The following is an 18308-nucleotide window of genomic DNA, read 5'->3' as shown; positions in this document are numbered from 1 at the left end:
AGAACCTGCAGAGATGTGGACTCAGCTCAGCACATCTCACCACAATTCTCGCTGCCTCAGTAAAGCTGCCAACATAATCAAAGACCCCACCCCCCCTTCACAAAGGCCAGAAGATACAAAAGCCTGAAAGCACATACTGTTATATTGAGTAGGATAAGATGGACTTTTGACCTCACAATCTACCTCATTATGGCATTGCACTTTACTGTCCACCTGTGCTGAACTTACTCTGCAATTGTAACATTTTATTCTGCCTAGTTATTGTCTGCACTTGGTACTAGCTCAATGCATCGATGTGATGAAATGATCTGTCTGGATGGCATGCAAAACGTTTTTCACTGTATCTCAGTACATTTGACAGGAATAAACCAATTTACCAAATTTCAATGGGTAGGATAAAGACCAACGTTTATACAAGTCGATAAACTGTGTATCTTTAATCGTTGGTTTGCAGTGGATTTATCAAAACAGTTAACCTTCTAATTGGCCAACAAAACAAAAGGATTTCAGTGCAAATTATCTTAAGCAAAGAGTCATGCAATCCCCAACATTGTTTTTAAAATCATTGTGCTTTGCTCTGTAGGATACAGCTGAAGATATCCAAGTGGGCTTGTATTTTCTATTACAAAGGCATGAGTACAGATGTTTAAAAGCTTTTACACATCAAAAAATACTGAACTTACTGAGAAGTGGACAAGTATACACCAATGAATCTGGTCACTTTTTTCATCGTAAGTTATTTAGAATTTGATTGGTGAAGTAGATGCATGTTTAAAATTCATATTTTTGAGAAAGCAGTCAGGTTACAATTCGAATATATAAAATATATAAACATTATAAATTCAAAGAAGTATTGATCAATTACATTCTAGTATGCTGCATAGTGATACTGGTGCATGGAAGCTTTTATAGTTGCGACTTTGAACAGAAATTTGAACCTACTCTTTTGGAAATCTAAGTAATTTGAACCCAGATTGGTACAAATCATTAAGTGGTGTGTCCAGTATTCATCTTGTGGAAGCATGTGCAGAAAATTTAAGGAAGTTACAATATTCTCCACTGAAATCTCATCCATGCCTTTGTTACCCATTGACATGACTCTTCCAGTGCTTTACAGGTTATCCCTTCTTGTACATTGTGAACTTGCGGTCATCCAAGAGTCTCCTGAATGAATAAATAAATTGCATCCCAAGTTAAACAACAAAAAAAAATGGCATTGAGCCACATTAGTAAATATTAGGACAATTGGGCAAAAGTCTGTTAAAGAGCTCAGTTTTAAAGGTGAAAAGGGTAGAGGAGACGCAATCTGAGGGGGAAGTCCTTAGCTTTTTACCTTGACGTCCAAAGGGAAGGCCACTAGTAGTGGAAGACTTAAATTCAAGGATTGCTACAGAGGCCAGTGTTGGAGCAGTTTAAATATTTGAGAAGAAATAAAAGGAGCATTTAAAAGGATTAATGCCCTTTAGATGGCTGAATGGGGATATTACAGTTGAAACATTTTTCTATTGGGACTCAGTATAAGTCAGGGGTGATGCATAAATGGGATAGACCACCTCAAGTCCACCACCAATTGAATAATTACTTTGGTTCTGTCTTCACTAAGGAGGACATAAATAATCTTCCAGAAATAGTAGGGGACAGAGGGTCCAGTGAGATGGAGGAACTGAGCGAAATACATGTTAGTAGGGAAGTGGTGTTAGGTAAATTGAAGGGATTGAAGGCAGATAAATCCCCAGGGCCAGATGGTCTGCATCCCAGAGTGCTTAAGGAAGTAGCCCAAGAAATAGTGGATGCACTAGTGATAATTTTTCAAAACTCGTTAGTTTCTGGACTAGTTCCTGAGGATTGGAGGGTGGCTAATGTAACCCCGCTTTTTAAAAAAGGAGGGAGAGAGAAACCGGGGAATTATAGACCGGTTAGCCTAACGTCGGTGGTGGGGAAACTGCTGGAGTCAGTTATCAAAGATGTGATAACAGCACATTTGGAAAGCGGTGAAATGATCGGACAAAGTCAGCATGGATTTGTGAAAGGAAAATCATGTCTGACGAATCTCATAGAATTTTTTGAGGATGTAACTAGTAGAGTGGATAGGGGAGAACCAGTGGATGTGGTATATTTGGATTTTCAAAAGGCTTTTGACAAGGTCCCACACAGGAGATTAGTGTGCAAACTTAAAGCACACGGTATTGGGGGTAAGGTATTGATATGGACAGCAGACAGGAAGCAAAGAGTGGGAATAAACGGGACCTTTTCAGAATGGCGGGCAGTGACTAGTGGGGTACCGCAAGGCTCAGTGCTGGGACCCCAGTTGTTTACAATATATATTAATGACTTGGATGAGGGAATTAAATGCAGCATCTCCAAGTTTGCGGATGACACGAAGCTGGGCGGCAGTGTTAGCTGTGAGGAGGATGCTAAGAGGATGCAGGGTGACTTGGATAGGTTGGGTGAGTGGGCAAGTTCATGGCAGATGCAATTTAATGTGGATAAATGTGAAGTTATCCACTTTGGTGGCAAAAATAGGAAAACAGATTATTATCTGAATGGTGGCCGATTAGGAAAAGGGGAGGTGCGACGAGACCTGGGTGTCATTATACACCAGTCATTGAAAGTGGGCATGCAGGTACAGCAGGCGGTGAAAAAGGCGAATGGTATGCTGGCATTTATAGCGAGAGGATTCGAGTACAGGAGCAGGGAGGTACTACTGCAGTTGTATAAGGCCTTGGTGAGACCACACCTGGAGTATTGTGTGCAGTTTTGGTCCCCTAATCTGAGGAAAGACATCCTTGCCATAGAGGGAGTACAAAGAAGGTTCACCAGATTGATTCCTGGGATGGCAGGACTTTCATATGAAGAAAGACTGGATGAACTGGGCTTGTACTCGTTGGAATTTAGAAGATTGAGGGGGGATCTGATTGAAACGTATAAAATCCTAAAGGGATTGGACAGGCTAGATGCAGGAAAATTGTTCCCGATGTTGGGGAAGTCCAGAACGAGGGGTCACAGTTTGAGGATAAAGGGGAAGCCTTTTAGGACCGAGATTAGGAAAAACTTCTTCACACAGAGAGTGGTGAATCTGTGGAATTCTCTGCCACAGGAAACAGTTGAGGCCAGTTCATTGACTATATTTAAGAGGGAGTTAGATATGGCCCTTGTGGCTACGGGGATCAGGGGGTATGGAGGGAAGGCTGGTGCAGGGTTCTGAGTTGAATGATCAGCCATGATCATAATAAATGGCGGTGCAGGCTCGAAGGGCCGAATGGCCTAATCCTGCACCTATTTTCTATGTTTCTATGTTTCTAAGTCAAGTCAAGTTGATTGTCATGTGCACGAGTAGGGAAATGTACAAGTAAAATGAAAAACTTGCATTTTGTACTGTACATAGTTACAGACAAAATAAAGAATATAAATTACACAAGAGAGAAAAATAAGCTGTGCTAAAATGAGACTTTAATGCAAAAAAATAAACTAGGACAATCAGACAAACGTATTTCAGTGCAAGTGGTGATCCATAGTGTTCCATTGCTGAGGTAGGGTTAGGGTTACACAAGAGGTTCAAGAAACTGTTAGATGCAAACGGAGCAGAATTTTAAATGACTTTAATTACATGAAAAGTGGAGGAAATAAAGTACCTGTCTTCTTTGATATGTACAGTACTATGCAAAAGCTGTAGGCACAATATACTGTATACAGTTGTATAGGACCCTGGTCAGACCCCACTTGGAGTACTGTGCTGAGTTCTGGTCGCCTCACTACAGGAAGGATGTGGAAACCATAGAAAGGGTGCAGAGGAGATTTACAAGGATGTTGCCTGGATTGGGGAGCATGCCTTATGAGAATAGGTTGAGTGAACTCAGCCTTTTCTCCTTGGAGCGACGGAGGATGAGAGGTGACCTGATAGAGGTGTACAAGATGATGAGAGGCATTGGTCGTGTGGATAGTCAGAAGCTTTTTTCCCAGGGCTGAAATGGCTAGCATGAGAGGGTACAGTTTTAAGGTGCTTGGAAGTAGGTACAGAGGAGATGTCAGGGGTAAGTTTTTTACGCAGAGAGTGCTGAGTGCGTGGAATGGGCTGCTGGCGACAGAGGTGGAGGTGGATACTATAGGGTTTTTTTAAGAGACTGCTGGATAGATACATGGAGCTTAGAAAAATAGAGGGCTATGGGTAACCCCAGGTAATTTCTAAAGTAAGTACATGTTCAGCACAGCTTTGTGGGCCGAAGGGCCTGTATTGTGCTGTCGGTTTTCTATGATTTCTATATAGCTCGTGTGCTAAGATTTTTGCACAGTACTATATTTGTCAACATGGACTGGAGAGTGAGTTTGTTAATCTGGCAGAAGCAAAGAATGTTGGGAATGGCAAGGGTGGAATGCTGCAGGAGAGGTGTGGGACACGTGGCAGACAAGGAATGCCAGGGATGGGAGGAGGCATGAGTGTAGATACACTCGGCCCAGAGACACCAGGCAAGGTTATTTGATTCCAAACAATTGGTTTACTCATCATTCCCGAATGTCTCTTTGGTGCTTCCCACTCTCTCTCTTCTCTTTTCCCCTTTTCCCAACCATGATTCCCCCTTCCTTATCCCTTTTCCACTCTCAGTCCACAATAGAGACCCACATCAGAATCAGGTTTATCATCACTCTCATTTGTCATGAAATATGTTTTATTTTGCAGCAGCAGTCCAGTGCAATACAGTGGCATGCAAAAGTTTGGGCACCCCTGGTCAAAATTTCTGTTACTGTGAATAGCTAAGCAAGTAAAAGATGAACTGATTTCCAAAAGGCATAAAGTTAAAGGTGACACATTTCTTTAATATTTTAAGCAAGAAAAAACTTTTTTATTTCCACCTTTTACAGTTTCACAATAACAAAAAAGGAAAAGGGCCCAAAGCAAAAGTTTGGGCACCCTGCATGGCAGTACTTAGTAACACCTCCTTTGGCAAGTATCACAGCTTGCGGCCAAAAAGTTCTATTTCAGCTTCATCAGTCCACAGGACTTGTTTCCAAAATGCATCAGGTTTGTTTAGATGTTCCTTTGAACTTTTTGAATAGAACTTTTTGGCCGCAATGAGCAAAGGTACATTTGGAGAACAAAGGGTGCAGAATTTCATGAAAAGAACACCTCTCCAACTGTTAAGCACGGGGGTGGATCGATCATGCTTTGGGCTTGTGTTGCAGTCAGTGGCACGGGGAATATTTCACTGGTAGAGGGAAGAATGAATTCAATTAAATACCAGCAAATTCTGGAAGCAAATATCACACCGTCTGTAAAAAAAAGCCGAAGACAACAGAATAATGATCCTAAACACACCTCAGAATCCACAATGGACTACCTCAGGAGGCGCAAGCTGAAGGTTTTGCCATGGTCCTCACAGTCCCCCGACCTAAACTTCATCGAGAATCTGTGCATAGACCTTAAAAAAGCAGTGCATGCAAGACGGCTCAAGAATCTCACAGAACTAGAAGTCTTTTGCAAGGAAGAATGGGCGAAAATCCCCCAAACAAGAATCGAAAGACTCTTAGCTGGCTGCAAACAGCAATTACAAACTGTGTTACTAAGGGGGTGTTACTAAGTACTGCCATGCAGGGTGCCCAAACTTTTGCTTTGGGCTCTTTTCCTTTTTTGTTATTTTGAAACTGTAAAAGATGAAAATAAAAAAGTTTTCTTGCTTAGAATATTAAAGAAATGTGTCATCTTTAACTTTATGCCTTTTGGAAATCAATTTATCTTTTACTTGCTTAGCTATTCACAGTAACAGAAATTTTGACCGGGGTGCCCAGACTTTTATATATATATAAAAGACTTTTGCACAGTAACATGTGTACTTATTTTAAAAAAGTTTTTTACTAAAGTGTATTATCATGTTATGATGCAAATGTTATTCGATGATATTCCTTGGAAAATCCTATGGCAAAGTTTTGAAATTCAAAATAAATTTGCTATTAAAGTATATACATGTTACCATATACTACTTTGAGATTCATTTTCTTGCAGGCATTTATAGGAAAATAAAGAAATACAATAGAATTAATGAGGAACTATACATAAACAAAGACTGACAAACAACCAATGTGCAAAAGCAGACAAATTGTACGAATATATATAAATATATAAATATATAAATAAATAAATAGATAGATACTGAGAATCTATGTTGTAGAGTCCTTGAAAGTGAGTCCATAGGTTGTGAAATCAGTTCAAAGTTCAGAGCTGACGTTCCAGCATGGATAACTTCACTCAAGAAATCCCTTTTCAATCTCTTTAAAATGACATACTGAAAGAAAACCTTAATCATCAATCAACAGGAAGTTCTGCATGCCACTTGCAAAATGTAGGGAACAGTAAATCTCTCCTGATGCATGAGCCTTTTAGTTCTTGAATGGCCCATTTTGGTTACATAATCAAATTACCAATGTGTTTGATGAAATAAACGTATTTATTTTTAATAATGAGTGCGCAATTAAAAATTCTGACATTAGTTTAATATTTAGGCCCAAGCCCTGACTCATGCCAGCCCAAAGTCTTCTGTAAGAGGCATGTGAACACATAAAAATCTTCTTACTGAGTCCAGAGTCTATGAAAGATGTATTTAAAACTTAACAATTCTTACCTGGCATGGAACTTAACTTATTGAAATGATTCTGTTGCAATCAAGATTACAAGTGATAGGATTGTGCTTTACTGAGACTCCATGGCAGTGCCCCTGTGTTCCATCAATCTGTATCTTTTCTCTAAAACAATTTAAGAGCCAAACAAAAATCTGATATAAAGCAAAGTATCTCGTTTGCATAACCTCGTTTTGGCCAAAATCTGTGCCTTCCCATGATCTGTATGTAGTGGGTTCAGCACTGATATCACAGAGGCATCAGCGTTAATGACAAACAGTCTGCCATTGGTGGACCAAGCATAGAGCTGCCTTTCTCAAATGAGAACTAAATGAACAGAGAATATTACAATGTGTTACTTCAGTACTACAATGATTAGTTGCATTTTAATGCAATTTTATGTATTGATTGATGAATTAAAATTCAATTTTAAAAACAGCACTGTTCAAACTCAAATTTTCTTTCTGTAAACAGCTGAGGTGACTTTCATAAGGACTGTCCTTGTGAATCAGGATGTACGTTATGGGTTCTATCCCAGTTACTGCAATGACGCAGTTCTTGTTGATAGAAAGGACGTTGACTCTTTTTTATTGGGATTGCTCTCAGTAGCAATCATTGACTGACAGTAGTAATGATAACAAAAGTTAAAAAAACACACTATTCTATTGCAGCACTAAGTGCCAGTCATTGGATGATTTCAAGAACCCCTTTAAAACAAGAATTCCTGATTCTGAGATGACTGGCACTGTTCCTAAAGTCAAACTGCTGAAGTCAGGCATTTTTTGTGGCCTGTGTTTATGGGTGGCACATAAAAAAAAGTCAGCCACAAATGAATTTAGTCAATAACAGATTATTTCTTACAAAATAACCTGTTTTAACTTGCTTTTTTTAACTCATTGAAATTTATTGCATCGGTTTTCATACATGAATTTGGAGGAGGTTCATTGAATGTGTGCACAATATGCATGGAAAAATATTGAAACCTCAGATATAAAGTTACTGCAATGTGCCCATGAACTTTGACAATACAGAGAAAATCTTCTTTAGACATGTATAAAAGAATCGGTTTCTCCATCCTAAGACAATGTACACTAAAATCTTCCTTGTGCTCTGACAGAGCAACACCATTTCACATAGAAAGAGACAAAGAGCTAAAGAATTAGTTAATTCTTCAGTGTGTTTTTGTAACTTCATAAGATGTGTACAAGTTGTTCTGACTTTCAAGCAACAAGCAAATTTTAAGACTTTAATGGGGATAAATAAGGGATGATTACTTCAGAAAGTTAATTTTCTAAATGATATCTGTGCACTGATGGTATAATTCATTCAGCTACTCAGTCAAAGGGTCCAGTTGGGATCAGGAAACTGGAAATTGTCAAAGTGGTAGAGGGTATCGGAGGTGCTAACCATGTTAATGAGTTATGATTGGATAAGTGGAGAAAATAGAGTCACGGTAGGAAGAAATAATTTCTGTGGTACAATAACAGGCTGAATCAATTAATCAACTATGACATTCCCACGTGCAGATATTGATGAGTTAGACCACAATACCATAAGACCACAGAAACAGAATTTGGCCATTCAGCCCTTCGAGTCTGATGCACCATCCCATCCTGGCTGATTTTTATCACTCTCAACCCCATTCTCTTGCCTTCTCCCCATAACCTTTGCCATGCTTACCTATCAAGAACCAGTCAATCTCCACCTTAAGTGCACCCAATGACTTGTCCTCCACAACCGCCTATGGCAATGAGTTCCACACATTCACCACCCTCTGGCCAAAGAAATTCCTCCTCACCTCCATTCTTCTAGAAAGAGACATCCTTCTATTCCCGGGCTGTGCCCTCTGGTAATAGACAGCTTCACCATAGGAAGCACACGCTCTATGTCCACTCCACCGAAGCCTTTCAATATCAATAGGTTTCAATGAGATTTTCCCCATCATTCTTCTAAACTCCAGCAAGTACAGGCCCAGAGCCATCAAATGCTCCTCATATATTAACCCTTTCATTTCATTTTGGTTGTAACTCATACCAAAGCATCTTAGCCATAAGAAACTATGATTTTTTTTTTATTTTAGTGGTTGTTGTCCACATGAAATTCACAAGTCATTTCTTAGTACATACTTCTCATTTCCAGAGATTCATTTGAATGACCCTCTAATGTGAGTCACCTGCCTACACAACTTGGTCAGTGAATTTCCTATTACCTGTACACGTGTAGGCAGGCTATGAATAATGTCTGCTGGATATTCTAGATTGGATCACCTTCCATGATTTTCACAAGAGCTGGCCTTGTGAACCTACTCCTGCGTTAGAATTTCAGCTCAGGTCACAGTAGTGACGTAGGTGCTGTTGCCAAAAAAGGCCATTGACATTGTTTTGCCAGGGTTTGTTCAAAGTCTTGTGATCATTGGCTGCAAACGGAATCGATAACAAGATAACAAACATTTTTGTCCTCTTTATAAACCCCAAGCTCCTGGGAGAAAAATCACACACCGAACTGAAAGCTTAGAAAAGCTGCAGTAGCTACTGAGGCAATAAAAATGGAGGCTGGCATGGACCTGCTCCACAGCTCCGGTGTGGAGATGGTGCAGTATCTCCAGGTGAACTACAGGGACTCCCAGAGCTGGTTCACTTTCATCTCTGTCGCTGCCGACCTGAGAAACACTTTCTACGTTTTCTTCCCCATCTGGTTCCACCTGTACGAGGCAGTGGGCATCAAACTCATCTGGGTGGCCGTCATCGGAGACTGGCTCAACCTCATCTTTAAATGGTAAGCATTCTCTGAGAAGTCACTTGGAGCTTTTTAAAAGGTTAATTTAAGCCTCATTAACTGAAATTGTTATAATTCACTACAGATGTACAAAATTCTTTGACTTAAATTCAGAAAAATAATATTATAGATCTGCAGTATTTTGGTTTTGGCTTTCTGTCTGCCTAGCTGTGGTGGTGGGCAGACAATTTCAACAACCAGATGACTGCTAGGGTCTCCTCCACATCCTGGTCTTGGGATTGCACCCCAAGACTCTTACCGATGGTTGGCAATCTGATCCCTGCCTAAGATCTTCTTGAGATTCAAACGACTTCTGCAGCTGCTGAAGTGAATGTCATCATTCTGCAGAAGGGGTAGGGTATATCGTGGTTATATTACTACCACCAGCAGCCAGAGTTGTTGGCCAGTGATCAAGATGCATGAAGTTGAATCTCATCAGGATAGCTGAGAAATTCAAACTCAAATATTTATGTAAATCTGAAAATTAGCCCAGGTTTTAGCAAAAGTGAACATGAAAACATTAGACTAGTACACTGATGTCTTTCGGGGACGGAATTCTGTCATCTTCATCCAGTCTAATTCCAGATGTTACCATGTGTTTGGCTCTTAGCTCAGTTTCAGAGCATTTAGGAATGCATATTAAATGATGACATTGTCATATCTCTCCATGTCCTGTGAATGAAGAAAAATGTAAAGACACAAGGGGGCTCAATACCATTTGGAAATGATTCATATTTACGTCTTTAATCCATGAAGATTTAGAACTAAATTATCAATACTAAAATGAGAATAATTCAGTGATTAATATTTTATGTCATATATTAGAAAATAATTTTTACACATGTTTAGAAGACAAGTTGTTAGTTGAGGGCAAATGTTAAACTGGCATTCAAATCAGACAAGACCAATGTAATTTCCAAATGATATTAGGCCTATCTTCAGACATGCTGGTATAGAAGTGCAAATATTTTCCCTCGCCAATCCCCGATGAATTGTCACACTGTGAAGTGCAGAATATTTCAGCAAAACTCTTGGCAGCAGGAAATCTCTGTTGGCCTTCAGCTTACTGGTTGGATTCCAGCTTGGAACTTTTTTATTGATTTCTGGCATCATCCCTTCCAGACTGATTGACCAATTCAGATTTATGTTCTCATGTTTAATTGTGCAGTCTCCTAGTAGGAAAATTAAATAAACAGGAACAAGTATATAAATTTATGCAGATTTTTGGAATATTTCCCATATTATTAATATTAAGTATTATTCCCACAAAATCATCGGATCTTGGCTACAATATTAGTATATTGTCAACAAAGTCAAATTTAAATTTTAGGATATTGTCTGAAGCCTCATATTTCAGGATATTTTCCACAATAGCCTTCATTGGAATAATGCCCATAGTACTAAATTATGGGCTATTCCTCAAATGTTAACCGTATCCCTCTTCTTTCTTTTACAGGTTTTTATTTGGACATAGGCCTTACTGGTGGGTGCATGAGACTACGCTTTACACTAACTCCTCTGTTCCAACACTGCAACAATTTCCTTTAACCTGTGAAACCGGTCCAGGTAAGGATGATTCATGTATTAAACTAATCTCAATATAGGCAAATACTGTATTAAACTGGCCCAAGAAGATGTAATTAAGTTTAAAACTGGTCCAGGAATAGGCAATTCATACTTTAAGCTGTTCTAGTATATGTAACTCCTGCATTAAACTTGTTAAGATAGAAACAATTCAAGTATTAAGCTGGTCCAGATTCTAGAAATTCATATTCTTGAAACATGCTAAAAACATGTTATTTTGTTTTCGTTATTTAGAACCATAGAACCGTAGAAACTACAGCACAGAAACAGGCCCTTTGGCCCTTCTTGGCTGTGCCGAACCATTTTCTGCCTAGTCCCACTGACCTGCACACGAACCATATCCCTCCATACACCTCCCATCCATGTATCTGTCCAATTTATTCTTAGATGTTAAAAAAGAACCCGCATTTACCATCTCGTCTGGCAGCTCATTCCATACTCCCACCACTCCCTGTGTGAAGAAGCCCCCCCTAATGTTCCCTTTAAACTTTTCCCCCCTCACCCTTAACCCATGTCCTCTGGTTTTTTTCTCCCCTTGCCTCAGTGGAAAAAGCCTGCTTGCATTCACTCTATCTATACCCATCATAATTTTATATACCTCTATCAAATCTCCCCTCATTCTTCTACGCTCCAGGGAATAAAGTCCTAACCTATTCAACCTTTCTCTGTAACTGAGTTTCTCAAGTCCCGGCAACATCCTTGTAAACCTTCTCTGCACTCTTTCAACCTTATTTATATCCTTCCTGTAATTTGGTGACCAAAACTGAACACAATACTCCAGATTCAGCCTCACCAATGCCTTATACAACCTTATCATAACATTCCAGCTCTTATACTCAATACTTCGATTAATAAAGGCCAATGTACCAAGAGCTCTCTTTACGACCCTATCTACCTGTGACGACACTTTTAGGGAATTTTGTATCTGTATTCCCAGATCTCTCTGTTCCACTGCACTCCTCAGTGCCTTACCATTAACCCTATATGTTCTACGTTGGTTTGTCCTTCCAATGTGCAATACCTCACACTTGTCAATATTAAACTCCATCTGCCATTTTTCAGCCCATTTTTCCAGCTGGTCCAAGTCCCTCTGCAAGCTCTGAAAACCTTCCTCACTGTCTACTACACCTCCAATCTTTGTATCATCAGCAAACTTGCTGATCCAATTTACCACATTATCATCCAGATCATTGATATAGATGACAAATAACAATGGACCCAGCACTGATCCCTGTGGCACACCACTAGTCACAGGCCTCCACTCAGAGAAGCAATTCTCTACCACCACTCTCTGGCTTCTTCCATCGAGCCAATGTCTAATCCAATTTACCACCTCTCCATGTATACCTAGCGACTGAATTTTCCTAACTAACCTCCCATGCGGGATCTTTTCAGTGTTCAATGCCATTTCTTCAGTAATCAATGTGAATCATTTTTCAAATACCAATATCAGCAAGTTAAATAACATGTTATTTTCAGTATTTTTTTACTTTGAGCTAAAAGAGACTGCCCATAATGTATTAAATTTGTTAACTACCTAAATGAAGATGAATATGAATACTTCCCTCACATCCATTATAAGAATAAGTTCATTCTAGATTAAATTGCAAAGCATTTAACAATGAGGGCTAAAGAAAATCTAGCTGGCAGCATCTAAAATTATTATTTCAAATTTTATTAACATCAGTTTAAAAATTCATAGATGAATTTATGCAAAATTGTATTAAAAAGAATTGAAGTTATCAACACTTGCACTTTTTATTTTCTACTACAAAGTGCTGAGTCAGAAGGGTTCATTTTCCATTCATATATATTTCATTAGTTTTCAAAATAATAAATGCAAACCCTAAAGTGAAAATGGTTGTGAACTGTTATTTATATAGACTAAAAGTGTTCGGAAACATTGAATGTAAGACAACAGAAAACCGAGTCTCTGAATAATGTTTTTGACAGGAAGTCCGTCTGGTCATGCAATGGGTTCATCTGGTGTCTGGTATGTGATGATCACTGCATTCCTGACCTTTGGATTACAGAAGAAGTTCACAGGCTTCCAAAAATGGTAAAGCTTCACAATATTAAATCTACATAAAAGTATGTGTGTCTATATTGAAGAGATTGCACTGGGTGTGCAGTATTTTATATAGGTCCTGACATATAAAATATAGTTCTATATGGGAGCTTGGATGTAGGTGAGCATATACACACTATATGTTAATCTTACAGCTGTGAATGCATAAAGATTTATGATGATTAAAATCAACATTTGCACATTTATCACATTGATTCTCATCTGAACTATTTATATTTAGACATCATCTATTCATTGTTCCATTTTGTCTCCAAGTTTCTTGCATGCTACTTACAACAGATCTTACACCAGGTGCACATTATGGTTTGCTTTGCGGTGATCCTGGCTTTCCTGGACTTGGGGATGTAGCCATGGGCATGTGATCTTTTCCTCAGTTATTGAGCAAAAAGGCAGCATTATGGCTTTATGCTGGGATAACATCAGTGAAGTAACTGTGCTAAATTTCGAAAATGCACTTAGGTTGATGAAAAATGCTGGATCTTACCATTTCATATTAGTAAACACCAATCAGCTTTTATTAAGAAATTTCCTATGGCCATTATAAAATTGAGATAAGTAACATTACAACTTGGGTTGTGTGTTATGCCTCAACATACAGTTCCTCCAATAACATCAAATTAGTTTAATTTACTGTGGTGATCAATAAAAATAATTGCAGATGAATGGCTATTAGAAGGCTGTGGATGATATACTATTTCTTCCCTTCCCTTTCAATGTTTCATTGTAATGGGTTTCTATTTTGATTAACTCAACAAGAATAATATTCCCTTTTTCCAGGTGTCTCCATGTTCTGCTGTGGGGTGTATTTTGCATGATCCAGATCTGTGTTTGCACATCCAGGGTCTTTCTAGCTGCTCACTTCCCACACCAGGTTTTCACAGGAGTTATTTCAGGTTAGATTGCTTTCTTTCATTTGAAAATATAACTGAGCAATGCCATTAACAATGCCATAATTTAACTTACGATATCTTGAACTTCAGCATCCAATTGATGAAAGTTACAGTTGTTTTAGTGTGCTTAAATCCAAAGCCTTTTGTGTCATTTGTTGCATCCATATAGTTAAAAATGGGTGAATAAACTAAAATAACTATGATTTACATTTCATATCACTAAATTTGGGCTTTAGATTGATACATATTTGTACAATACATATCAATTGTCATTAGTAATATATTTTTGATGAAATAATAATTGTGAATTTCTGTACACAGGAGTGGCTGTAGCTGAGGCGTTTGGCCGGATTAATGCAATCTACAATGCAAGCCTTAAGAAGTATCTGCAGATCACTCTCTTCCTGTTCTCCTTTGCTCTGGGTTTCTACCTGCTGCTGAAAATGCTGGGAGTCGACCTGCTGTGGTCAGTGGAGAAAGCCCAGAGATGGTGTGCCCGAGCCGAGTGGGTCCACATTGACACCACTCCCTTTGCTGGGCTGGTCAGGAATATGGGAGCCTTGTTTGGACTGGGATTGGCTCTGAGCTCATCCATTTACACCGAGAGCTGCAAGGGGAAGAGAGGCCAGCAGTTCTCCTTCAGATTCATCTGCATTGTGGCCTCGTTGATCACCCTGCACCTGTTTGACTTGGTGAAGCCTCCAACGCAGAGGGAATTCCTGTTTTATTTCCTGTCCTTCTGCAAAAGTGCCACGGTGCCTCTGGCAGCTGCAGCTTTTGTCCCGTTTTGTGTGTCACAGGTCGTACACAGACAGGAGAAGAAGGAACTATAAGTGTTTTGCAAAGTTTGGAAAAATGTTATGATTTCATTGCACTGTTAGGTGTTTATAACATTGGAACTATGCTCAATGCTCCTCAGCATCTGGATAGAGAAAAGCAGAAGCAAGAAAGGGGAAGGGAGAGAATAGGTGAAGATGTGTTACTTTGAGAAAGTAGAAAGACAGACAGATTGAGTATGCAAATATAGAGGGAAATAGTGTGAAATGGAGAAACCAGAAGGGCAGACAAATAGGGAAAGAGTGAGAGACATTATTAATTAGGACAGACAGAAAAGAGGCAGGCAGAAAGAGAGCAAGAAACTGTTAAAACAGCAAAAATGTAGATAAACTGGGATATAAAGATAAAGATTGTCAGGAAAGGAGGCAGCATGAAACAGAGAGAGAACAGAGAGGTTTTCATATCAGTGTTTCATACCAACTCACTTTCCAGATGCTGATGAACATTCAAGTTTTATCTTCCCAGTTTTTTTCTACTTCTACTTCAGATTTTTTAGCATTTGTTTTTTTTACTGGTTTCAAGATATTATCCTGCATTGTGTTGTTTTCTTGATTTTAGGATGCAAAAATATAAAAGTAAGCAGAGAATCTTCTTGAACTTCTGAAAGTTTAATTTTTTTGTGGTTAAAGTTTCTTCACATGGTAGTTCACTGAGCTAATTTACTACAGTAGATAATTTTATCTGTTCTGCATTATATCATAAGCCAGGTATGTTCTTCCCTCTTAAACTAGTATCTTGTAAAAAGCTGAGCTATGGTGTTCTTACTGATAGTCTAATGATATAACTGCATGTGATCAGCAGGTCTCTCTGTTTGCCCTGTATCTTGCAAATAACATTAGTTCCTGACTTGTACACAGAGTAATAAGAAAAGGTACAACAGTGTGCTGGTCTAGAGTTAAGTTAAAGGCTATAAAATGGCACTGTGAACCAAATTAAAATCCGAGTACATTGTGCATACGGCTGTCAACCAATCAATTAGATACAAGCTTTCTTTAGGTTGTCAGCAAAATGTGGATGAGTACAGGCTTTCTGTTATAAAGATTCCTTATGCTGTATGTTAATACTTTTGATGTTCTCTTTGCATTCTCCTGTATTTTAATTTTATTCATCCAATGCAAAGGCACTGAACCTAGACTACGATGACCACATAAGCTGCTAACTGCAGCTCTTTCAACGTTACTCTATGATCGGTTGCCTGGGTGCCATTCTACCACTATGATGATGCTGATCCATGCAATCTTCTATTGTACAGAGTTCCATGGCAAGTTTGAGCCAGAACTTCACCTGCAACAAGCAAGTTCTATGTCAATCTTTGCCTTCTATTTGTTATACTTGTATAAAAGGCTCAGGGCACTTTCTTTGCAAAAGAAGTTTCAAATTATATGTGAATTAATTTAATTCTAATAAAGTCACAGAATAATATTTGTATTCAGATTGGAAGTCACCTGTGTTATTATGCCTATTACCCCTAGCTGTAGATTTATACAGACATAAAGACATACTGCACAGAAAAAAGTGCTTCAGTGCATTAAGTTAATTATAACCATGAGGTCTTACATTATCCCACACACTTTATTCTCCCCATGTTCCCATGAACTCCGTTCAGATTCCACCACCCACTTACACACAACAGGCAGGGGGTGAAATTAACAGTGACTGATTAACCTAACAACCCATACTATTTTAGGGTGTGGGAGGACACCAGAGCACTTGGAAGAAACCTACGTAGTCAAAGAGAGAGTGTGAAAACACCACATCGACAGCACTGGATGCCACACACTCAAAGTACAGCAAACTAAAAAAAAATGATAATCATAATTTGTATCATGGTCACAAAAAGATAAACACAAACAGATTCCAGTCTTCCAGCCACTCTTCTCCTCAACAGACCTAATCTAACTTTATAACTTTTGTTTTTAATGAATATTTAAGTATTGCTATATGTCAGAAGTCATGAAATCATAGGGATACACATGCTTTTCAGCTCACCAAGTCCATTGCAGCCATCAAACACCCACTTTTACATAATCCGACACAAATCTCACATTCTCCCACACTACCATTAATTAGCCCAGATTTTGCCACTCATCTAGACACTAGGGCCCATCCACAATGGCCAATTAACCAAGCAATTGGCAATCAGAGCATCCAGGGGGAACCACACGTTCACAAGGAGAACACGCAAATTCCACACTGACAGCACCGGAGGTCAAGAATGAACCCAGAGTGCTTAAACTGTAAAACAGTTCCACAACTGTGCTGACCCTTACAAAGAGAATGACATCCACTCTACAAATTTTTATGTGTCAAGATATTGTGGCACATCTGAAAGGAATCCCTCCATAATTTTACACATCAAAGACAGGAAATATCAGTATGTTGAGACTAAGTTGAGTTTGTTGAGCGTCACAGTAGTGTAGTGATTAATGTAATGCTTTACAGCACTAGTGATTGGAAGGTGCGGGTTCCATTCCTGACAGCCTCTGTAAGTTTAATGGAGTACATTCTCCATCTAATGGCATAGATTTCCTCTGGGTGCTCTGGTTTTCTCCCACATTCCAGAGATATACAGGTTAGGGTTAATAAATTGTGGGCATGCTATGTTGGCACCAGAAGCATGGCGACACATCGTCGGAGTGTGTTGGTTGTTGACGCAAATGATGGATTTCACTATATGTTTCAATGTACATGTGACAGATAAAGCTAATCTTTAAATGCCCAAATACCCACGGGACTCTTGAAATTCTCCCTTGTAAAGAATCACATTTTAATCTCAAATCTGTTCAATTAACACCTTCAAATTTCCTGAAAACATCTACTTTCTGTTGAAATAATTTTCTATAGACAAAATCTATACACTTAATATGAACTAAGGCATGGTCTCATTTAGGCCAGAGATAAAATTAGATGTGTCTGAGCACATTCCAACTCAATGTGATTAATACGTTCCTGTTTAGACTAGGACAGAAGAATTTACTTCTTCGAAGGAAGCAGTAAGATATTTATGGATGCTTCACAATCACCATTGTCACGAGGAGTTTTCATTCTAGAAATGTTTTAAATAACTGAATTTTAACACCTTAGTTACGATTGTAGAATTTGAGCTCATGTCTACATGCATAAGGCCTATTAAAATTGCATATGCCAGTAATCCAACCATTATGCTACCTGTCCAGTTGGTCTACTGACATCAGATTATTATGCCAAATAAGTTTATGGCATTAAAGATTGGGTTTCAGATAAGATAACATTTTGGACCTCAGTAGAACAAAAGACCCCAAGGTTTTGGCCAACGTTCTGATGTAAGATCATCATTATAATCATTAATTGTTCATCTCTCCATAAATGCTGCTTGACCTGCTGAGTATTCCAAGCAACATCTGTTTTTATTCCAGATGTCCAATATTTGCTTTTTAATTAATTCTCTATCTCGACATTAGTTCATCCCTGGCTGATATATCTACCAGCTTAAACCTTGAAAATAGACCCAATGTTCACTTTATGAAAACAATGAGCACCATAATTCC

General features: G+C 38.8%; 1 protein-coding gene across 1 annotated transcript; it reads left to right on the top strand.

Moving 5' to 3' along the window:
* The first annotated feature begins 461 nt into the window (after positions 1 to 461).
* Positions 462 to 16215, top strand: LOC140191915 (glucose-6-phosphatase catalytic subunit 1-like). Its single transcript, XM_072249781.1, has 6 exons — positions 462 to 731; positions 9082 to 9381; positions 10838 to 10947; positions 12919 to 13024; positions 13832 to 13947; positions 14266 to 16215. Exons 2-6 carry the CDS (start codon positions 9152 to 9154, stop codon positions 14775 to 14777), a joined length of 1074 nt encoding a protein of 357 aa, XP_072105882.1. The 5' UTR covers positions 462 to 731; positions 9082 to 9151; the 3' UTR covers positions 14778 to 16215.
* Positions 16216 to 18308: the final 2093 nt, after the last annotated feature.

Source organism: Mobula birostris, chromosome X (assembly GCF_030028105.1).
Source record: "Mobula birostris isolate sMobBir1 chromosome X, sMobBir1.hap1, whole genome shotgun sequence".
Classification (NCBI taxonomy): Eukaryota; Metazoa; Chordata; class Chondrichthyes; order Myliobatiformes; family Myliobatidae; genus Mobula; species Mobula birostris.
The sequence above is the reverse complement of the archived record's forward strand: the minus strand, read 5'-3'. Positions and strand labels throughout refer to the sequence as shown.